General features: G+C 49.8%; 8 protein-coding genes across 8 annotated transcripts; 3 read left to right on the plus strand and 5 right to left on the minus strand.

Moving 5' to 3' along the window:
• Positions 1–5875: 5875 nt before the first annotated feature.
• Positions 5876–10443, plus strand: FOIG_02767 (uncharacterized protein). The gene is made up of 3 exons (XM_031200167.1): positions 5876–7431; positions 7487–9885; positions 10010–10443. Exons 1-2 carry the CDS (start codon positions 6347–6349, stop codon positions 9240–9242), a joined length of 2841 nt encoding a protein of 946 aa, XP_031069935.1. The 5' UTR covers positions 5876–6346; the 3' UTR covers positions 9243–9885; positions 10010–10443.
• On the minus strand, positions 10093–10649 carry FOIG_02768 (uncharacterized protein; the record flags this gene model as incomplete). The annotated part of the gene is made up of 2 exons (XM_031200168.1): positions 10093–10270; positions 10567–10649. The coding sequence occupies 2 exons, from the start codon at positions 10647–10649 to the stop codon at positions 10093–10095; spliced, it is 261 nt and encodes an 86-aa protein (XP_031069936.1).
• A 143-nt stretch (positions 10650–10792) lies between these two features.
• Positions 10793–12662, plus strand: FOIG_02769 (uncharacterized protein). The gene is made up of 2 exons (XM_031200169.1): positions 10793–10978; positions 11119–12662. Exons 1-2 carry the CDS (start codon positions 10840–10842, stop codon positions 12129–12131), a joined length of 1152 nt encoding a protein of 383 aa, XP_031069937.1. The 5' UTR covers positions 10793–10839; the 3' UTR covers positions 12132–12662.
• FOIG_02770 (mannosyltransferase) lies at positions 10813–13951 on the minus strand. The gene is made up of 4 exons (XM_031200170.1): positions 13591–13951; positions 13281–13541; positions 12598–13216; positions 10813–12546 (listed from the first exon to the last, which is right to left on the minus strand). The coding sequence occupies exons 1-4, from the start codon at positions 13736–13738 to the stop codon at positions 12390–12392; spliced, it is 1185 nt and encodes a 394-aa protein (XP_031069938.1). The 5' UTR covers positions 13739–13951; the 3' UTR covers positions 10813–12389.
• Positions 13952–14057: 106 nt separating this feature from the next.
• FOIG_02771 (uncharacterized protein) lies at positions 14058–17771 on the plus strand. The gene is made up of 2 exons (XM_031200171.1): positions 14058–14195; positions 14245–17771. Exons 1-2 carry the CDS (start codon positions 14124–14126, stop codon positions 16831–16833), a joined length of 2661 nt encoding a protein of 886 aa, XP_031069939.1. The 5' UTR covers positions 14058–14123; the 3' UTR covers positions 16834–17771.
• On the minus strand, positions 16710–17793 carry FOIG_02772 (uncharacterized protein). The gene has a single exon (XM_031200172.1). The coding sequence runs from the start codon at positions 17676–17678 to the stop codon at positions 16914–16916; it is 765 nt and encodes a 254-aa protein (XP_031069940.1). The 5' UTR covers positions 17679–17793; the 3' UTR covers positions 16710–16913.
• Positions 17794–18069: 276 nt separating this feature from the next.
• FOIG_02773 (uncharacterized protein) lies at positions 18070–18794 on the minus strand (the record flags this gene model as incomplete). Its single annotated transcript, XM_031200173.1, has 2 exons — positions 18207–18794; positions 18070–18150 (listed from the first exon to the last, which is right to left on the minus strand). The coding sequence occupies exons 1-2, from the start codon at positions 18705–18707 to the stop codon at positions 18070–18072; spliced, it is 582 nt and encodes a 193-aa protein (XP_031069941.1). The 5' UTR covers positions 18708–18794.
• A 318-nt stretch (positions 18795–19112) lies between these two features.
• On the minus strand, positions 19113–21808 carry FOIG_02774 (uncharacterized protein). Its single transcript, XM_031200174.1, has one exon. The coding sequence runs from the start codon at positions 21407–21409 to the stop codon at positions 19409–19411; it is 2001 nt and encodes a 666-aa protein (XP_031069942.1). The 5' UTR covers positions 21410–21808; the 3' UTR covers positions 19113–19408.
• Between the last annotated feature and the right edge of the window lie 881 nt (positions 21809–22689).

Raw genomic sequence — 22689 nt, forward strand, 5'->3', positions numbered from 1 at the left:
ATGTACATCGTAATTGCATGGCTTGCAGGGAAATAAACGAATAAGATATGTCTGAGAGCCATGATGTCAGCATTGTTCAGCCACCGAATGATATCGCACGTGTCGTTTGTGATGGGCCTGATGGTCCTTTAGGAGATCCCTCAATCTTGATGATGCGTGGTGCGTATCTAGTGTTCAAACTATGGCGAACCGAGATGGGAAAGCGGAACGTAATGCCGTATCTGCATTATGGATATACGCTTTAACGTTTGCCGATGTGATTACTATGTCGATCCACTGCAACCATGCGCTTCCGTACGAGAGTTTGATTAACTCGGAGGAATATCCTCTACTTGAACAGCCCCTCAGCACGATGTTCCCATGGGGCAGCGTACTTGGATTATAACGGGGCCATTCCATTTGAGCGATCTTATACCCCAGAGAGGCTGTACATGCGCCTGGCTGATAGATACTCGGGAAGCTACGAATTTGCTGACAGTTTCGTTGACAAGGCAAGTTACGACTTGCACCCTATAGAGCTCAATCTGATTTCGTCTGACACATATTTGTGTGTAGGCACCAGTGTGAATTAGCTCATGAGCTTCAACTCTTTTGTCCATATTAGGCGATGAGGCTGCAATGTGATTGGTGTGGCTGTGATATGCCGAGTCAAGGTAGGTTCCTTTCGCTCCCGTCGGGACCGAGAGAGAAAGAAAGTGAGCGGCGAGCCCAACGGCGTGGAGAGGGAGGTCACACTAACTTCACACCAGTGTGCACCTCCTGTCTAGAGCCGTTACCTGGAGGCTGCGCTCACCCCTTGAACCCTAGCGCCCACGTTACGTTGGTCCGAATATCCTGGTAACCGCTTGGCATCCCTGGTTAGCGGCAGTTACCCTTGGATGAGAGTTGTAGTGTAAGTCGAGTTAGAGCGTCTATGGTCTCCGACACTGACTTGATACTATTGTGACGGGCTCAAGAATTGTATCAGACAATACATACATCTTTTGATGTTGCTGTCCAAAGGTTTTAGATGGTAATCCTCTTCATGTTCTCGTTGTGCGGTAAAGCCACCGTACTTTCAATGCAGCCTTGAAATGAGGGGCACTTGGGGGCTTAAACCCCTCATACGCCCTCGTACAGCACAGCGACGGTATCTTAGGAGAGCCAAGACTCAATGTCTTGTGTCTTTGGGCGTGTGGCGCTGATGACGAAGACCAACTGTCAACATAGTGAGGCACTCCCTAGCGGGGATAAAATCTCTGTGAACCGAAATATCTGGTTTTAATATTGTTGATCTTTTCCATAGTGTCCATGCTACCTGGAGCTGAAACCATCTGTACAGACTGGGCGTTAACGTTACAACATTGTTAGGGACAAGCGAGGTGCCAAGTAAGAGGAGGGCAAGGCGGTCTTCTGGGGACTCGGCCGAGCGACAAACAAGTGCGAGGAAAGATTAAAAGCAAAGGGCACCGGATAGTGTCTTTTGCGGGTAGAGGCCGGAGATGAAGCTGGATTAGGCAGTCGAAAAAGATACCCTGCCTGGGTCCCATGTGAGATCCGCGACACGGTAGTGGATCCGGGGTAGAAGCCTCTGCAGAAGGAGGAGAGATTGATTTTTTGATGAGTGATCACTGATCTGACAGCTCGTTCTAGCAGGGCAGGGTATTCGTCGGTAGCCGAGATGGTACGTACTGCACACGCTTTTCTTCGCACAGACAGATTACCGAGGTCCTATCATGTCCTGTGCTTTCATTGAACCCATGCTCCAGCGGCCGACGCCAGCGGGCGCCAGGAAGTGTTCCCTTGTTTGCGTTGGAGCACTCCTTGACAAGCGGCTTATGGTACGGGTGTAGACGGTGACCTACTGTAGAGCCTAGCGATTTCCAGTCCATCTGGTATGAGTGCAGAATCAAGATGATTCAACCGCATGCCTGGTAATTGTTCGATTTAGTGCGTATCCTGTCCAACGAGCTTTGTCTACCTGTGCGTGCCGCCTCGATATCTGAGCCGTGTTTCTGGTGGTTCATTGCAGCAAGCGACGTCGCGTCGAATCCACCTCGGTGTAAGCAACTTACCAGTTGGTTTGTACCTGGTCGACATATGGATCCATATGAAGCGATACAACTCTGACCATGGCCCGAATATCTTCGGCGCAACGTCGAAAATTATGTACCCATGTCGTCGGAACTTTAATAGAAAGCTTCACGATGCATCCCTGTATCAATTTTTCCCATAGCTTTGTGGCACGTGCTACCCGAGTCTTTGGCAGGTGCAGCTGGAAACTCGTCGGTAGTGGAAGTCGAAGTCAATTTGGAAGGTACCGACTGAGAAGATCCATCCCGGCAGAGCAGGTGCATGATTGGCCGTGATTGGTAGCAGTGCCTTCCTCAAAGGGTAACTGGCAATTATCTCGACCTAACCCAAGTGAAATGCACTTGCACTTGTACCTGGGTTCGATGGCATGTATTGGTGGCTTACGCTTTGTCCCAAACATGAAACAACGAAATTTGAATCGTCATCGAACGACTGTCATTCCCAACTCGTTGTTTTGCCAATTTCCAAGGGAGACAGACAGACTTTCTGGATACGCGGACTTTACGGACTTGAACTCGCAAGTTTCCCAATTTGATACCTTTATTTCCGCCAAAGGGTGTTATCGGAGTGGAGCAATCCATTCTCTCGGGTTTGCTTCATCATGGCTTACACATTTGAATTTCCCCTATCTGTTTACTTGTCGTTCGTTTCGCCGAACATAATGGCGCGTCATGCGTTTGGGCCCTTCGGCTGAGTTAGCTACCACACTTAACTAGGTAGGTAGGTAGGTAGTCACGGCAAGGCTATCGGTAATACCAAGATGCTGCTGACAATTACCGGAATGGACAGCCACACTCTGACGCTATTGAGCACGCCCACAGCGCCCCAGGACGCCTACATATATCCGAGCCTACTCCACTGTTGGAATGACGGCGAAACGATGAGGCGCCAGTGCGGACTAGCGTCAAAAGATCGTACGACTGCCGTGACATGCCACACCTCCTTTGGACCATGTGCCGCACGCGGCCAAGACGTCATATCCATGGATCTGGGGACCTGCAACCTAGGGTCATGGCCGGCACTGCGCGAAAAGCAAATCTCCCCCGGAAGCTGTCGATAGAACCACGGGTGCCGCAACGACGGCTCTGTAAATCTGGTGCAAAGTCTATTCGTCCCGCCCTGGAGATCGACATGAGCTTTGGCAGCCGACCGATAATCATAATCATTCATCAGGGGGTGAGCGCATAATGTCCAACAATTAAGCAAATAAAAGAGCCTCGATGCTTTTTAGAGTTGGATATTCTTATGATGAGTGGGATGATATACCTAAGAACAATTGCATACTATCGCTACCAACGGTCTTACCATGGGAAGACCCTCATGCCATCAAATCAGCACCTCGGTTGCTCCAGCTCACCGTTTTGTAACCAGGAAGTGCTATGCAGCCTGCCAAATTTGGCATCATCAGAACCCGCGAGCACTCCCCCGTGTTATAGGGCTTGGCATTTCATCTTATTGCCAGCACAATCTCAGGTTGGATCTCTTAATTGGGTATGCCGAGCGCCTTATCCACCGCAGCGCTCCTCGGACATGAGTCCATCACAGAGCGTAAGAGTCAATTCCCTACCTCTCAAGCCACTGGCTGGCAAGCGTAATTTCCAGCTACCACCCTAGGCGCTCGCAATATTTACTGAAAGCGGTTCAGATATCATTCTGGCGCTGCTTGGATTACGAAATGATGCAGACATTGAACCATTTAGACAACGGATACTGGCTGACAGTCAGCCTTCCCGCCTACCCGAGTATACGAGCCGGATCATGAGCTCGTCGCTCCGAAGGTGTGACATTTTTGTACCTGAATTGCCAACTACCTATGTTCACCCGCACAATACTGACAGCAGCAGTACAAACTGGGCCAAAAATTTCGGATTATCTATAGCCCATCAGCATTGCTCGGCGACCGGGCATTGAAACTGCTCTATCGTTCCCGTTAAATCATTATCACCAGTCCAGCTTCACGATAATTTATAGTGCATTGGCGAGGTTGAATGTTCGCTCATCTTCTAGTGTCTTACCCCAAGCTGCAGGTGGTACAGATCCATTAGTCCAGACGAAGCCGCTAAACGACGCCGCACTTGGGTCAACGGTGGGATCATTGGAGTCCGACGGACTGAGCTTCAGGGGTCAATATATGCTGTTACTTACTTCCTGACTCAACTACTCCGTACTGTCGCCGGCGTGATTCCGAGTACAAGCAGAGGTCAATGCGATTCATTTTATGACAGTATTCGCACAGCTACAGCCACGACAGACAACAATAACCTCGATGGGCATAATGCACTTATTCCGCCTCCTGCTCAATTATTGCTGAGAAATTGATTACTACCTACAGAGCACTTTTATGGAGCTAGAAGTACTCAACTATGTTGGCTGATTTGAAGTAGCCTGTTGCTTATTTTTATGCTTTCCAGCGGGGTCTTCAGAAACCCGGCGATTCCTTTGTTCGTTCACGGCACTCTGCCTACATACCCGTGGCCTGCCGGTACATGCATGGCATATGTGAGAGCTGTGGGGAGTTGGTTTACAGCAGGGCTTACAGGAGCCAAGTATTTCTGTGTGACATGCTTATACACTTCTACCGACAACGCCACAACACTCAGCGTTCAAAGTCTTTACACAACGCCACGCGGGAGTTTCTGACTGAGTGCCAAGACCAACGGCCCTTCACTGTTTTGCGTTGCACGACATGGAGTGGGAAAAAGAGTTCGATATGAACTCTATTTACTTTAAAAAAGTGTTTCGAGCGTTTAAGCGCGGCTACTGGCGGCCGCCCGTACCAGGATATCTTTCTGGAAGAGCTGAAGTTCTAGACGGGCTCACAGGAACTCTCCTTGGCAGACCCTGGTTCGTTTAGTCTCTCTCCTGGCTACCAAGGGAGGAAGGTGTTGAGGCATTGTTAGCCTGGGTATTTTGAACAAATTTGCGATGGTATCTCTTCGACGCATGTTATTACTCAACTGCTTATCCTGGGTTTTACTTCCCGCTTCCTACTCTGAATCAGGGATCTTGCTGACGCAAGGCGTCACCCCTTGGCGGGTTCCCTGACTCTTGTTGAGAGCTCTCTGGCTGAAATACACCCCGTTTTTAAAGATTGTCTTGTGTGTCGCGCGGCATTCTGGAGCTCATCCGCAATCACCCACAACCCGCTGGACGCTGGCCGCTTGCCGCAACGCCGGCGTCTGGTATCCTGGGTCTTGGGGAGCCATCAGCCGTCAGTTATCCATCTATCAGCCACACACTCCTAGAAATCGGCGTGCCACGCCCACCCGGCCCCGTCCCCCGGTGCCCGGCGACCCATGCCTCTATCCCTGCAGATAGGATCATCGTCAAGCACTGGACTGCTTAGGGGTGTACGAGAGCCGTTGGGTTGGCTCGCACGCCATGTCATGTACTGTACCCACAATGCCGTTGGCGTCGATGACCAACAGCCTGGGATCGCTCGACATCTGCGCTAGTATCCGCAAGTCATCCAGCCTGGGACCCATCATGTCCCATGCAAATAAGGCCACAGATATTCACCGTACACGTGTGGACAACGGCACACCTCTAACGAGGCGCTCCGGGACTCGCATTTCGCGTGGCGGGATTGGGGGACTGGGATTGAGAGACTGGGACAGGGATGCAAACCTCCGTTGGGCGTTCTTTGATCCGTCTTGTCGCAAATCTAAGGAGCCAAGGCCACACCCAGCAAAAGTGTCCACGCCCACGCCTCTACCACGCGGAGGGGCTTCGGTCGTTAACCAAGCGGTTGGCAGTCATCGCCAACCAGCCAATGCTGGAAGTTGGCAACTGTCTCAATTATATCACTTTTCAACTGTCTTGGTTTTTCATCAGATAGAGGCTTCTCTTTCCCTCCCTCTGCACGTTTGTGTCTTCTAACCACGTATACTTGGTGGATCGGCCGACAACTCTGGTAGACTTCTCCTAGTCTTAAACCATCACGCCCAACCCGACAGTTTGGATCGTGTTAGGATTGGTACATCCCCTCCTTTCCCTTCCTAGACCAGCTTGTTCCTGGTCTTGGGCTATCCGTATTAGGGTACCACCGCGTCTTTTACGGTGGCCTGTCTTAGCAACGCTGGCCCCAAAAAGAGCCGCGCCGCTGGTGTAATAATTGTATCCGATCCGAGGGGGATAGATAATTGCTGACCTCCCCCACCAATTATTCGGCGCCGGTTTACATTATTCGACCTTGAAGCTCTTTTATAGCACTGTTTCTCCAGCCTCAAATGCTCTTTTGCTGCCACTCGAGCCATATCGAGTAGTCCTCTCAATGGGTGTCTTACCTAGCATAGATTCTCGTCCTCGTTTGGTTTTCCCAAATACTCCTCCAGAGTCGACAAGCCCAGGCGCATCGACCTATTCTACTAACTCATCTGCGGACCGACCTTGGATCTCGCCAGCTCCTACATCGCCATCCATGAACAACTATGACAAGTCTCTGACAACAGAAATGCCTGCAGATCAGAAGATGAATGGTGAACAGTCAAGGCCAGAGTCGACCACACAAGCTGCGCCTCGACAACAACTTCCTTCCTTGAGTAGTATCTTCGGACCTCCACCACCAGCTGGCCGACCAGCACACTCGCCCCTTTCAGAGCACAACTCTTATTCTACTACATCTCCCCTGGATCGCACTCGTGCGCCATCTGGTGACAGACATCATTCAACATCTTACTTCCCGCCCACGTTGTCACCTTCATTATCACAACCACGCACCTACGACAACAAGTTCGAAGCGGACCGACACCCAGCCCATGGCCTCTCACGGTCTTACTCTGGTTCAGCCTCTCCTAGATTCCGCAATGGCGAGCATGCCCGCCAGGAATCAGTTACTGAAGGGCAACCTGGCCGATGGTCTGTGCACCAGGAAAGCCGATCTGAGTACTCTCTAGGATCTCGAGATGGTTCATTTCGACCACCACAGGACCAGTTTCGGCTTCACTTTCCAAGTCCTAAGGAACGTGTGATTCCCACTTACAACGATCAGGGGTCTTCACAAGGAGCTCCAATCCCTCCACCAACACCAAGCACTACGGCGACTGATGGTGTTCCCTCAAAGGATGGACTGGGCCCCAAGATCTGGACCGGAACACATTTCTTACCTAGATTTGTCAGGGCCACTGAAGTGCCAGGCGAGGGAATGTGCTACTTCTACGATGATGGCAGTCATTGCAAGACAGTAATTGATGGTGAGGCAGTAAACGCTCACTGGGGTGTAACCAAGGCTGGGAAACCCAGAAAACGACTCGCGATTGCATGTGTGACATGCCGTGAGAAAAAGATAAAATGTGATCCTGACTACCCTCGATGCGTTCAGTGCGAGAAGTTTGGTCGCGTATGCAAATTCAAGAATGCGTAAGTTCTGTATCGAGCAGCATCATTCCGAGTTGGATTTGTTAACATTGTCTAGGCCTCGAGGAGGGCATAACACATCACCATCGACACCGCCGGCTGAGCTTGACGATGTCAGGACATTGAATGGGCCAACCATACCCAATGAGAGCGAGAACAGTTCGCCGGTGTCGCCACGAACTACTCTCCGTCCCCAGTCTCCAGAGTCGGGTTCACACAAGAGGCTTCGATCGGGCTATGATAGTTACGTTTCGATGGGTGAGCCAGTGCACGCACTACCGCCTGTTGAGGCTCCCAGACCTCACGTCCCCTTTCAACCTCCCGCAATCGAACTCCCTCGAATTTCCGAAGACGTGCTCAACCAAGCTTGGCGAACTGACCCCTCCCTGTCCGACCCCCAGTCTATTCGTTCTGTGATTTCTCACTTTTTCGTCCATCTCGACAGCACCATGATCGTGCGATTCATCCCCGAGAACGTCTTCAAGGCATGGGTTGTAAACCCGGGGCACCGCAAGACGCCGGAGGATTTGATGATCCTGTACAGCATTCTCGCTGTCGGTGTTGCGCTTTCTGGCGGACCGAAGGCGATCGCTTTTGAGTACGCGTCTGTTGCGCACTATGCTCAGAAGTTAACCACAGCCAACTGTATTCAGTTGGTTCAGACTAGAGTTTTACTGGCACTCTACTATATTTCAATTTCCCGCTCATCTGAAGCTAGTGAGATGATCTCAGCTGCGGTGGCTTCAGCAGCTTGCCTTCAGTTGAACGTTGAGATCGAAGAGTCAAAGGAAGCCGGCCTCATCACATTTCCGTTCGGAATGAACAAGGCTGGGTACTGTGAAGCCAGGAGAAGGACTTTCTGGTCTCTTTACATGCTAGAGCGCCTTGACGGTCGCTTTCCTGACCATTTAGCAATGATTAACGCCGAAGATATCTATACCCGCCTCCCCGCCGATGGTCAGAGCTTCGAGCGTGAGATGGATGGATTCGCTCCTGTCTTCAACCCTTACGTCTCGGGCGTCGCTACCGCGCAAGACCGTGAGCTTGGCATTTCAGCATACCTAGTTCAGATGGTACACATCTGGTCTAACGACGTATGCCGGATTTACAGAATGGCTCGACGAGCGAATGTGATGGAAACGGATCTGGAGCCATCCCAACGAATTCTGAAGCGCATTCAAGAGTGGCGCAACGCCTTGCCTTCCCGGTTGGCTTTTACCGCTTCAAATCTTGAGTCTGCAGCGCTAGCAGGGGAGCTGGGACCTTTCTTGACCATGCACCTTCTTTACAACCATGCCATGATCAAGCTCAGTCGCCATACGCTGGCAGCAGGACGCCTTTCGCCCCAAACTACATCCCACAATATACAAACATGCTATGAACATGCAACACAAGTATTGGATATGGCCAAGGCACTTGTACGACTTCATCGTGGAGGCCAGACAGTCCTTAGTGGACCTGCACCAGTTCTAGCCATGGTTTTGGCGGAAGCTGTTGATGTTTTTACAGCAAGTGGCCGTCTTTCCCACCTAAGTGACATTATTGAGAATGTGCACATGGTTCAGGGAGTGGTTCAGGCCATGTTTGCCATTTGGGACAATGTGCGGAACGCGCAAGAGGCGATTGATGGACGCCTCGCAATGCTGCATCGCATTCGAGAGCGAGGCAGCCAACCGGTCAGTCCCATGGAAGGCTACCGAGTTTTTTACAGTTCTGAAGGACGTGAAGAAGAGAAGATCCTTCGTTGGCAAATCAACAACCCAATGGAGAAGCTGTATCCCCGGGATATGGATACCATTTACTATCTTCAATGATTTGAGCAAGCGGATTGCATGAAATGCCTGGCACTGGCCACACGACGCTGGTTTCTACCGTTTTTGTATCATTTGCATCTTCCTGCATTCACGACACTGCAGGCATGGTGTTGGGCATCACATTGGGGGATATGGCGTTATATACATAGCATACGATGACAGGCAGTCAATTGACTGGCCCTGTCGCTTGTTTGTTCCTGGATAGAGGGACTTGTACTGTTTTCTATATTATCCCCATTGTATGATATATCTTACTATGCACATAAGGGAAGGAGTTCTGGCGTCTTACCCTCTGAGATTTGATCTCTCGAGTGGGCTGAGCGTTCTTGAGCCAGGCAGGCACCAAGATGATTAGGCATCTGGTCCACACAAAGTCTGTTGAAATATAATTGACGTCCAATGTTTTGTTGGACTTGAAGACAAGATGATTTTCGGAGCAAATACTGTTTGCAGCGAGTGACCAACCTGAATCACCTCGAGTGGTTGTTACAGGCTGAGACAAGACCGTCTGGAGCACTTGCGACAAGGGCCTTGAGTAGTTTCATGGATACCATGTCTAGTGTGCGGCGTGATCTTCCTGTGACATGTCCTTCTCATGTTAGAGCCAGACTCCCAAACCCATGTGTCGTTCCCACAGTTTACGGTCAGACGTCTCTTTTTCAAAAGGCCCTGCAACTCGTGCCTACGCGAATGCCTTCCTCCTCACATCAATGGGCGGCTATTCGTCTGCGGCAACGATATGGATCATGACTGACACAATCCCATAGGCGCTGATCTCGTATCTCGGAAGGATCCTCGCATCCTCCAACACACACGAACATGGTACCAAATTCAGTAAGCACAGAGGCTGCTATGCTGGGAACAAGCGCTCGGAAATGCCCCACGAGGGTAGCGTGAAGCCTGTGATAAGAGGCTTGGCAGAGTATTGGTTGGCGGGATAGGGGAATATGTGGGTGAGAATGGACTCGAGGGAAGGGAATCCCAGCATCAACTTTGGGGGAGGGTTTGTTGGTTGGGGGCCGTTGAAGCTGTGGGTTGTGTAAGTGGTTCTTGATGGCCTCAGAGGTGGAACTGAAGGCGGAGGGGGCGGGACAAAGACGGTATCGTATCCTCGGCTGAATGCTCAGCAAGGGCCGGGGGACATTGTAATTTCAAAACCGTAGTGTGATTGAATTCTATGCCGTAAGATATTGGTTGTTGGTTGTAAATGATGCCTAACTTGATCACGATACTACTGCTTGCTTGACCAACGTAGCCTCATCTAATTAATACCAACTTCCTATCTCGTCTACTGCAAAAAAAAGCCGACATGACACGTACATACGTGTACCACAGATTGCTTTGCCTCTCGGCATATGAGGTACTTATTTTCCCCAAATAACCTCGCATGTTCTCCATGTACATCATCATGAAAGTCTGGATCTGCAAGGTGGCCTATGGTTACACTGCAGTGACCTTTTTTCGTACATAGTAGGTAACGGTCGAGTGTTGAGGAGGGGGGGGAGTGTGGCTATCGGTATAATTAGCCCGATTTCCCTTACGGCAACGTCCATAATCATCGGGTTGCATAGAGATATGCAGCTAGCCTGATTAGGTAATGCACTGGAAACATGCATCTGCCGCAGAAACGTCAGAGCTTCCTTCATCTCACTCTTTACTTGACAATATCAATAATTATCAATATCTTGAAATGGGGTTTCCCGATAAGCCATCTGCTCATCTTTTGGGCGCTAATGGTCAGTTCCTCCATATCTTTACTCTTGGCTTCAGGCGTGGCGTATCTATCCCATCATATCGTATCATGTCATATCCCACCAACTTATAGCAATTTCAAGGCATATGCCGCGCTGTCGCTTACACTAACACACACTGAAAGGCCCGGTCCATGCCCTTGCATACTCCGCCTCTCCAGGCACCTACATCCTCACCGGTTCCGCGGACCGATCCATCCGCCTCTACAACCCATTTCCCAGCACATCTGGTCCCGGTGATCGTCACAGCGTTGTTCCTCAGGGTCGACTGATTCAGACTTATGCTGCTCACGGCTATGAAGTGTTGAGCCTCTCTGTCGCTGCCGATAATCAACGGTTTGTGTCGGCTGGCGGTGATCGCAGCGTGTTCCTTTGGGACGTGAGCACTGCTGTTACGACTAAGCGATTTGGTGGTAACGTTCATGGCCACACGGCTCGTATTAATTGTGTGAGCTTTGCGGGAGAAGGTGATTCTATTATTGTCAGCGCAGGGTTTGACACTACGGTGAGATTATGGGATACGAAGAGCAACAGCTTCAAGCCTATACAGGTTCTCGATGATGCCAACGATGCGGTAACATGTCTCGCCATCCGTGGCCCTGAAGTCCTCGCAGGGAGCGTCGATGGTCGCGTACGCAGCTACGATATCCGCATGGGAAAAGTCACAACCGATGTGATAGGCGCACCCGTTACGAGTCTCAGTCTCACCCGCGACGGACGCACCATGTTGGTCGGAAGTCTCGACAACAAGCTCCGTCTAATGGACCGCGACAACGGCTCCTGTCTACGCGCATACACCGACCCAGGATGGAAGAACGAAGATGTCAAGCTGCAGGCGCTGCTGGGAGGCAAAGAGAAGTACGTAGTGGTTGGCGATGCCATGGCCGGTGAGCCTGCACCTAACGGACATGGAAGGATATGGGCTTGGGATTTGTTGACGGGAAAGTTGGCGGCCAAGGTGACGGTTCCTTGGGGGCCAGAAGGGTTTGAACCTAAGAAGAAGGCTGTTGGCCGGGATGGAAAGGAGAAGGCGAGGAGTAATGTTGTGAGTTGTATGGCGTGGAGGGAGGATGGCTGGGGAGATCAGTTCTGCGTTGGTGGAACATCAGGCGTGGTGACTGTCTACGGAGCCTTGTAGACATCTTTTATACCCATTACTTTTAAGATCAAGCGAGATAGCGTCTTTGTTTATTCTCGAATCTAATACATCATCATCAAAGGCGTTTTCCAATTCGTACAGACAAAATATTGTCCATCATGATACCCCTTCCAGCTTGCTTGAACATTAATAGCTTTCCACCGGCGCCAAATCGTTATCCAAATTGCCAGAAACCAAAACTCTGTACCCCTTTCTATGCATCAAATATTGTCAAATTTTTATATGAGACAAAGCTTGTTAGCCCATACCGGCGTACTTGAACCAGTTGGGTCGACAGTCTTCTCGATGCAACCAGGCCTCACCGTCAGTGAGACGGCCAGTTACACAGCCCTTACACTTTGGTGAGTTGGGACAGTTGAAGAAGGGGATGTGTTGATATCCAATATCACGGAACCTGAGATGCTTTGTTAGTCTCCTGCATGTGGAAGAAAGGTTGAATACGAACCAATGAATCTTGCTCTGGTCCTCAAATAGACCAAGTGCAATACTATGAACTGGAGCATCACCCCATCGTTCATAGAAGAATCCACCCGCACGATCGAGGTGGTTGAAGTAGTCTTCGTAAGTCTTACTCCTCCAAAATGACATATCCGCAATCTCAAAATTACTCCAGAAATGGCATGTCGAGTATCCCTGAGCCTTTCTGTTCGTTGACGGCCGACGAATATCATCGGTGACCCAAGCTACAGCGCTATTCTCGTGAATTGCGTTAGGATGCTCAGCGAGAAACTTGACTGTCTCGGGCCACAACGAAGGTAAGGTTTTGGGATCGTCGTAGAGGTTGATGGTGAAGCCGTATGTCTTGTTGTTATCGTGCATGTAGCGGAAAACATCGTAGTCGACATCGCAGAAGAAGTGCACGTTAGGCTCGACACGCCAGTAGTAGCGAATGTCCTTCAGGGCTGGATGCTTGTAGAAGAGACCGCTGTTCCATCGACACATTTGGTGGTATGATATCTTGCTTGCATATTGGACGCCGTTCTTTTCGAGGATCTTTGCGGATTCTTGAAAGAGCTCTTCGTCGATCCAGGAGGGCATGTCCCAATGTTCCTTGGGGATGATTTCTGGTCGTAGCATCAGCATATACTCTTCTCTCCTCTCCTCTCCTCTTCCTAGACAAGGACCTACCGTAGTTACATTTCGCCTTCGTAGCCGCTCTTGTCTTCCTCTTGAACTCTTCCGTGAAAGGCTTATCGTTGAAAAACGTCCAGGGGTAATTAAACTTGGAGTTCCATGTCCTTTCGAGGTCCCTCATCGACATGACCATGGCATCCACCTCCTCGTTCCGCACAAGCGCTAATAGCGTCGCATCGATGCGCTCCGTCTTTTTCGCATCGTGGGCATATCTCGGACTCGTACGATGTAACACTCCTTCTGGTTCATCGGTAGCTGTTATATCAGTTAGCAACAATTGGCGTCGATGCTCTTTGCGACTTACGATCTAACATAGGATCCCGTTCAAAATTGGAGTAGCGATCACCGGGACCTCTTAGCGACCATGATGGAGCAAATATCTGCCATAGAAAGAAACACCAGAGAATGCATCCGCCGGCGATCAACGCCCGAACTGGCCGCGCGACCGTCATGTTGTGCTCGACAGGATATCGCCAGATAAACCAGGTTTACTATAACGCCAAAAAGAAGGGGACGGGGCTCAAATATCCATTAGTGAGAAAAGAACGTACAACTATAGCGAAAAATGGATGTAAATTATCGCTCTAGAGCAAATTGTCTCTGGATTGGTAGAATCGTTTCGAGCTCAAAGTACGTGAAAGGGGTTTCGAATAATTGAAGCTGATGTCACGACAGCTAAGCCAATCAGCGCCGATAAGAGCTATCGTTGTAGCGGAGCTTGGACCCTGTCGACACGACTGACGCGCCATCAACCACTGAAACCCCCGCCAAATAATTCGTTACCAGTCATGATACGACCGCCATTTAACATGATAATGCGCAAGACATGAGACGACCATGGCATTTGCTGCAAGGCTGGGTGCTCTCACCGGAGAGCTCGTTGAGGCTGTCACTAGCTCATCAACCGAGGTATGACAACTCTCAATCACAGCGTTGGAATATGTATTCATGATTCCAGACAAACCCTCGATTCAAGGCCCAGCGCGACGCTGCTTTACAAAGGTTAAAGTCGCATCCATATCTACGAACGAATCAATTCGAAGTCGAGCACCAACTCGACGGTCTAGAAGAAAGATTCCGTGTCAATGGCCGAGATGCGCTCGCTGATGCCCTCGTCGAGCGCCGGGAGCAGCTCCGGCAAATACACTCGAATTTCCACCCCGAAGTTCTATACCTGATTTTAGAACTCTCAGACCAACCGACATATTACTCAAAACTGAGTGACCTAGATGCGCTGAAAACGGGACCAAGCGATTCAGAGCTCGAACTGCGTTGGGAGGATATTGCCAAGGAAGATGGATGGGAAGACGACGCTTCGATGTGGAAGACGATAAAATACACCGACAGTTCAGATGATGAGCTTTACGAAGATGACTCCAAGAGTGAATCGGAGGCCAGCACTGACCTATCTGAGGTCCCGCTTGGAAGAACAGCCGAAGATCTAATTGTCAACCCTGAGGACATGACGAAACTGCACGAGATTCGAGGAGCGCAAGGATGGCGAACAGAAAAGCCCACAGACGCATCGGGCCATGCTCGAAAAGTGCCAGTAACGGAATTCCAGATCGTTCGAGAAGTTTTGTTCATGCTGCAAGGACTCGATACGACACTCTTTGGACCCAATGGCACTGTCAACCCAGCATTTCAGATGGCTCATCTGAAATGGGATACTCACAAAGCTCTTCTGAGCTACTTTTCTGAAGCAGGACGACAACTAGGTATTCTACGTGATTTTGTCAGCAAGTCACAGCGATCATCGCATATTCAAGTTCTTCAGGATACTGTGGCCAAGCGACTCGACGATCTGGATAGAAAGTCAACGGGTATAGAGTCACGGCTTGTTGCGCCTGAGAATAATGTGGTTGTCAGCTTATTGTCGATCAAGGGAGAGTTGGCAACATCGCTTGAACCATTATATTCTCTTTCAAATATCATCGCTCAGATACAGAATGTGCCCAATCAAGGTACATTTCGGTATCTTGAGCTCCTCTTTGACGATGCAAGCATGGCGCAATTGTCTGGAAAGCTGGACGTTTATGAATTTCTGGCACGTATCTTTGTCGAGTGCTTCAATGTCTACCTTCGCCCTATTCGCCTCTGGATGGAAGAGGGCAAACTTATCCCCGGCGACAAGATCTTCTTCGTGTCACAGGCACCGAGCCAAGTATCACCTAGCAAGATCTGGCGCGAACAGTTTAGGCTACGTAGGACGGCCGATGGGAAATTACATGCCCCTAGTTTCCTCCAGCCAGCAGCTGCCAAGATATTTAATGCCGGCAAGAACATCGTTATCTTGAAGCGGCTGGGCCGCTGGATCTCTTCAGGCTCGGAATGGACGATTCAGGAACCTCCCCTACACTATGATACGCTTTGTCCTAAAGGACTTGAGCTTGCGCCGTTTTCAGAGCTTTTCGATGCTGCTTTTGATGCATGGATCCAGACTAAATACAACACATCCTCGACCACGCTGAGGAACACACTGTTTGAAGAGTGCGGACTCTGGTCTGCTCTCGACGCTATGGAGCGGCTGTATTTCATGTCTGATGGTGCCGCAACAGAAGCGTGGACTAGCAGCCTCTTCGGAAAACTAGATGCGCTGGATCCTAACTGGAACAACCGCTATAGCCTGACGAGTGTAGCACAAGAGGCATTCACAACTCTTGTCGACATGACGAGAATATCGATATACATCAGTCCCACGGGGCTAAAGGTGCCACTCCTCAAGGCTCGCGACTCTGTCAAGTCAGTTCTTCCGAGTACAAAAGTCAACTATCGGGTAGCATGGCCGATTCGCATGATTCTGTCCGAAGACAGCAACACCCAGTATGATGCTATATTTACTCTCCTTTTGCAACTGAAGAGAGCTTTGTATGTTCTACATAAGCGCAAGATCCTCGAGAATTACTGGATCGATCATGATAACTGGGATGAGCGCGCTCTTTATTATTCACTACGGAATAACCTCCTGTGGTTCTGCACTACTCTCCAGACCTATCTTGCGACGCTGGTCTTGGCACCTAACTGCGCCAAGATGAGGCAGGACATGCAAGACGCTCACGATGTTGATGCCATGATGAGAGTTCATGCTACATTCTTGAAACAAGTTGTTGACGAGGCATGTCTTGGGAGCAGATTAACACCGATCAGAGAATGCTTTCTCGATATGCTCGACCTGGCCATCAGACTAGAGCAAGCACAAACTGTTAACATGACAAAAGAGACAGAGCGGATGCAGCAGTTTTCTCGTCTCTCGACCAGAAACCTTTCGCCTACGCCTGGAACACCTGGATTGAAGTCCAAGTACGTCGATAGTAGTGATGAAGAGGACGATGCTGAGAGGGATGAATCGAGGACCTTGAAGATGGGCAAGCCGTTTATGACTGTGCTCAAGGAGATTAAATCCGATTATGATAGACACTTGCGGTTTGTTTGTGGTGGCCTACGCAGTGTTGCCAGAGCTACAAGTGATGCGCAGTCTGCAAAGTGGGATATCCTAGCAGAGATGTTCCAAACAGGCTGTCGAGACGAAAGGCCAGGTTACGCTTAAGCCACAATGTTGAGATTGGATATGAATATAATGATACCCCGTGTGAACAACCTATTCTTTTAAACGCCCCGTGAAATGAACTACCATTCATTCTTGAGCTTATCCGCAAAGAACTGCATCAAAGGCAACACCTCATCTCTGTTCATTGGCATGCTCACCTCACGTCTCTTCCACTGCACGACCTTGACATCGTCAAACTCTCGCTTCACAGCATCGACAGCGTCTTCGTCAAGTTGGCATACCAGTACGCTTGTGCTGCTCCTGCTGCGATTTGTGACTGTAGACACCATAGATTGCGGTAAAGGTCCGCCGAGAGATATAGCACCCTTGAACCTCTTGTTACCTGGCGATGTGCTCTCGCCCTCGGAAACATCAGTGACCCGAGGAGTCTTGTTCAAAGAGGCTGCAAGACCAAGAGCGAGTGAACCACCCTGCCCAAACCCAAAGAAAATAATATCTCTCATCTCCCACCCGCATTTCTCAATAAGAAGCTCCCCGATCAACTTCTCCATGATCAATCTCCTAGCCTTCTCGAAACCAGAATCATCCGCAATGTCTCCCGTGCTGGGATCAACAGTGAGATCGTCACCCCAATGATACCCCGGTCTATCACCACCGAGAAGCGCAGCTGGTAGAACAGATGTGCCGCGTACAGAAATGGCGAGAACGCCGGGAAGATTGAGGTTCTTGGCGAAGGAGGCGAAGGGAACATCGTGGTCACCTAGACCGTGGAAGAGAATGAGGAATGTGGTGGTTGATTCTGGTGGTGAGGGGAAGTGAAGAGTGTGAGGGAGGGTGCTTGATAGAGGGGAGAAGTCATCTTCAGTGGGGATTCGAGGAGGCATTTTTGTTGTGAGGAGTTGAAGTATAATGAAGTTGATGGTTGTGATGTTGAAGTTGTATGAATAATGTACTCAGTCGGACAAGACACCTTCAGGCCTTGGATCAGGTGTCAAAAATAACTAATCAAAAACTCTACTAAGATTATGGTAGACTCGCCCAATTTTCAGCTGTACTTACCTAAGCTTTTTTGTCGTTCAGTGTCCAAGTCTCGAGTTTCATGTTTCATCACCGCTTGTAATATCTCTCCCCACAACCCCCACATTTGACGACATACCACAGCACGACAAACGCGAATACCAACAGACAAGTCAAGAATTCCGAATACAAGCAAATAACATAACAAAAGTTTCCGCTATTGTATGGTACTTTGCTGCGCACCCACCTCGAACAATGCTAGAACACTACGAGCTCGGCTCCAATGCGCTTCTTTGCCAATTTCGCGGGAGTCGAGTTCCCATCTGAGACTTCCATGCCCTGTAGTCGAATCGCATAGTCCTCCAAGCCCGTTGATCGCCAGCATCTATGAATACCAATCCCGCAACTTCTCTCGGCTCTCCACCATCTATGAACTGTATCAAACATGGCGCAAGAATGTATGCGCTGGTTTGGTACCACCCGAGCTTGTATTCCTCTTCAGCAGATTGCACTTGAACCGCCCGCCCCAAAACCCCCGACCCAGATTGACCTTCGATGAGTGACGTGTAACGACCCCGTGGTGCAAGTGAGTATCCAAGGACTTTGGCATCTCGTAGCTTGGGGGGTTCTGAGGCTTCAAGGACCACTTGGAGTACGGTCGGGTTCCTGAGACCATCATAGAAGAAGTAATAGACGGGCTTGTAGTGATATGGGCATGGATCAGGAGGATTCGAATTTGAATGAGCATACAAGATACAGCCTTCAGGAGCAGGTTCGTCTTTATCCAAAGATTCTTTCGGCTCAAATCCGGTCGGGGTTGTTTTGGGTGGAACTGGAGGAAGAGGAGGCAGAGGAGGCAGAGGAGGCGGCGGTTTGCGCCCTTTGGCTCCAGGCATGATGATCGACAGAAGGGAAGTTTGAATGACGATCGAGAATTTGAAATTTATAGCGACAATAAGACAAAGTGTGCCAGCTGGTCTTTGTTGGGAGATGATGCTCCAGCGCTGGATTTTGAAGTTGATACCGTTAGAAAGGTATTTGTGCAGGCAGTGTCAAACGCTGTTGACGGAAGCTTGCAGTGCTGAGAAGAACTGTACCTTCAACCACCCTGCCTTCCATCGTCCATAACTTGGTGGTAGGTTCCTACCTAGCACCTTGAGTGTTTCCACAGGTAAGTAGGTAGGTAGGTACTAATGGGTTAATCGGGTTCAATACCTACCAATTCCACGTCACATCAAGGCGTTATTTACTCGAGTTACACAGATGTCAGGGAGAAAAAGCGCAAGACTCTGAGTCAAGGGGTAAAAGAAATGTAACGAAGATCATGTTTATTCATTATCATGCTTATAATAGTAAAATCTAACTCTTGCTTGCGCGCTCATCGGAAAAGACAGTAACCTACCTACCTTGCCTTGTCTGTCTCAACTGTCTTATTTCTAAGTGCTCCTCTTTCTTATTCCTTTCTCTGTAAACCCTTGCATGAACTTATCCTAATCGCAGCACCTCGCTGATTTCTCCTCATCTAAGCTGCGGCGTCCGATCTTATCTGGAAGATGCCTTTTCTTGGACATGATTCACTTTATACATCCAACCGTGTTCATAACGCATCGCTTACCAGCTTATCCTGGTCCAAACTACGGGCCTTGACCCGTGAGGGACCAGGTTTCATCTTGTTCCACTCGCCATCTGCTGTCCAGGTGCCGGCCTTGGTATAATCTCCACTCTCACTTCCATCCATATATGCAAAGCGGAAGTACTCTGGTAGATCCAAAGTGCTGTTTCTGCTCCAGACAAAGCTACGCTCCGCATCAACATCGCCAAAGTATGTACGGAAACGCTCGACGTCGTTTACCAGGATACTGATCCCATCGTACAGCTGCCGTGGCGGCTCGTTCCATGTGAAAGTAATGCTTGACAATGTGTCTGTGCCATTGGCAAGGTGGATGACAGGCTCGTTAATTGCTGGTAATTTTGAGCCCTTTTGAGCATCACCTTGTAGAGCTTCAGAGGTTTGAAGCACAGGATCAAAGCCCCATCGAGCGATACCACTAATGAAGAGACCAACGAGAAGTCCCTGGTATAGAAGGGATGGTCTTGTCTGCATGCTCGTCCCAGGAAGAAGCAGGAGGGCAATAATGTAGTGGTGAATTCGCAGATTGAGGCTCGGAATGGTAAGGGAGATAAGGATGGCCGCGATAAGTAGTGCGTAGAGCTTGAGGTATTTGATCAGGCGCCCTTCTTGCCTGAAGAACCACACCTGCGAAGAGACAATGACGACAAGCACGATTATGATGATAGCAAGGGCTGCCCTGGCGCCTGGTTGCTGATTCAGATCGTGCTTGTTAAGGCGCGAAATGGGGATGAAGCTGAGGGTATAGTTCTCCATTCCACCAACCCAGCATCCGCCGAGCCACAAGATTGTCTTTTCGATCTGTGCTGTGAGACCCTTGAGGGTGCGACGAACACCCATCTTGTCGTACATGACCCATGCACAAAACATGGCGGGGAGGAACTTTCCGATCAAATTGGAGAACAAAGCCGCAACTGTCCTAGATGGAGGCGGGTCAAGTGCCATACCAACAGTCCAGAAGATGGCCGTGAAGATGGTGAAGAAGAAGAGGGGAGCGGAATTGGTGAAGAGAGACAAAACTCCAGCAAAGACGGTTGAAACAGCCAACAAGTCCCATCGCGAATCGATCGCGGAACATTTGACATCTGGAACGAAGCGGAACGACAATGGGAAATAAGAGTCAAATCCCACACTTGAAATACCATGATGTTTAGACGCAGCATAATTCTCATTACGGCCAACCAGCTCAACAACACCACAACCGCCGTCTTGGTTCGAAACGACGCCAGCGTGGATAGCGGCAGCACAGACGAACGAATCTCCGCGGTACACAGGCTCAGCAGACCCATTGGTACCCGGCCCTCCTACGACCATGGGTGCATAGATAAGCTCTTGGTCCCCAACAGCTCTGGGGTTCAAAACATGGTAGCCTTCGCAATTGGCCCTGCACCTGAATGGAAAACCACTGCCATTGAAAGGGCGACAGTCGCTTCCATCCAAACCACACGAGTTCCCAGCGGTCCAGTATGAAACACCGCATCCAATGGTTTGTGGTGTGCCCCATCCTTCGATCTCGCTGGCCATGGTGTCGCGGCGTTTAACAAGAGCGAAAGTGACGAACCAGATGGATAGATAGCAGAAGACGAGCCAAAATCGGTGTTTGAGCTTGGGAATGATGCGCTCGACAAGGACGAGGGGGTATTCCTGGATAGCTGGGAAGAGTGGTTTAATGCGAAAAGGTTGAGGGTTCACAGGACCGCGAGACCATTTCGCAACCCGTTTCGAAGCTCGTCGAATGGGATATGGGACCCAGTTCCATCTCTTCCATGTAGTCTCATCTTGGATAAACCGTGGGGTCGAAGGGCCGCTGTCATCGACTTCGAGTGTCGTTCCGGTGTCGAGCGGCGCATCAGGATGGGCATTCTCGCGGTCGGTATCGCTGCCGCTGACAGGCACGACGCCGACGTCTATAGAATCGGTGCGAGCCATCAGAGGTTGTGATTCTTCGTCGTCTTCATGACTCACCATTTCCGGGAGCTCAATAAGAATTATACAGAAGAAAATATGAGGAATGGATTGCGTATACGAAAGCTAATGGCCTCTGGGCTTGGCTCGGCGGATTTGCCTGCTCCGGAAGACCCGGTGCCGAAGGATGCAGAGGAAATGTGGAGAATGGGGAGCGCTTATCGATGTTCGTGTTTCGTGAGGATCCTATCGTGTCGCACCTTGTTCTTGTTTCTGACGTGAGCGCGGGGAGATACGAGACTGATGATAGGTGATGTTGAGTCGATGATGGTTCAACAATTGATATTGAGGTTTGAGGCGCGAAGTCTCTTTGTCCACTCAGTTACATCGTGTACCTCGATCGCTGAGACATGGGTGTCAGACGTAACCCTGGGGTATCGCTGTATCTATCCGCGAAAGTTTATGATAGTGATTGGTTGAGCATCAGCCCTGCGGCCCGGACGTACCTAGTTCCCGTAAGACGTGCGCTAAGAAGCAGGAACAGTTACAGCGTGCGCCACTTTCATTCGCCCTCAGTAAGTTGTATCATCGCACGCGACCAGACTCTACACATAACGGCCGTTTACAAGTTCTTCGATGACTGTCCTATGACCAAGGGCGCGTATGTTTGAGATGGTTATAATGACACATCTCTATCTTGGAGTGCCAGGGTGACACATGCACAACACTTCAGTTGCTGCATCCATATTCTGTTCAACAGCACGACAGCCCAGCAACCAGGCTCTCGGGAGTTTTCGAGTTCAACTGGCAAAAGACTTACACAATTTCGGTTCACTTCGGTGTAACTTCTGTATCTTTACTCAGCTTCCTTAGGTGTTTGTTATTATTATTATGCTCAAAACAGGCATCGCAAGTCAAGAAATAATAAGTGAACAAATAGACGGACGGCATCGAGTCGTAATTTTGGAGATCGTCTAAACTGCAGGGATTCTGATGGCTATGCTATCTCTCTTGTGTTCTCGTTGACTTTCTATAGGAGCAATGGTGGATACATCAATAACTCAGTCGAACACACTCAAATCATCAAATCAGAGCAAAATGCAAAGTAACCTGCAGCTAAGTTTAGGATCGCTGGCTTTATGCTCCAATAAGTCTGTGCCCTAAATTGCCAGCCGATCTTTATAAAACCCGTCTTTTCCAGTGGTAGGTATTCATCCATATCATCTTCTGCCAAACGTGTGATTTTCCAACCTCATCATATCAACCGTCGCTTACTTGAAGACATGATCACCACTCTCCAGGGACCACTCTCTCAAAGTCACGCCGTAATACATACCGCGGCT

The sequence above is a fragment of the Fusarium odoratissimum genome (genome assembly GCF_000260195.1).
Source record: "Fusarium odoratissimum NRRL 54006 unplaced genomic scaffold supercont1.3, whole genome shotgun sequence".
Lineage (NCBI taxonomy): Eukaryota > Fungi > Ascomycota > Sordariomycetes > Hypocreales > Nectriaceae > Fusarium > Fusarium odoratissimum.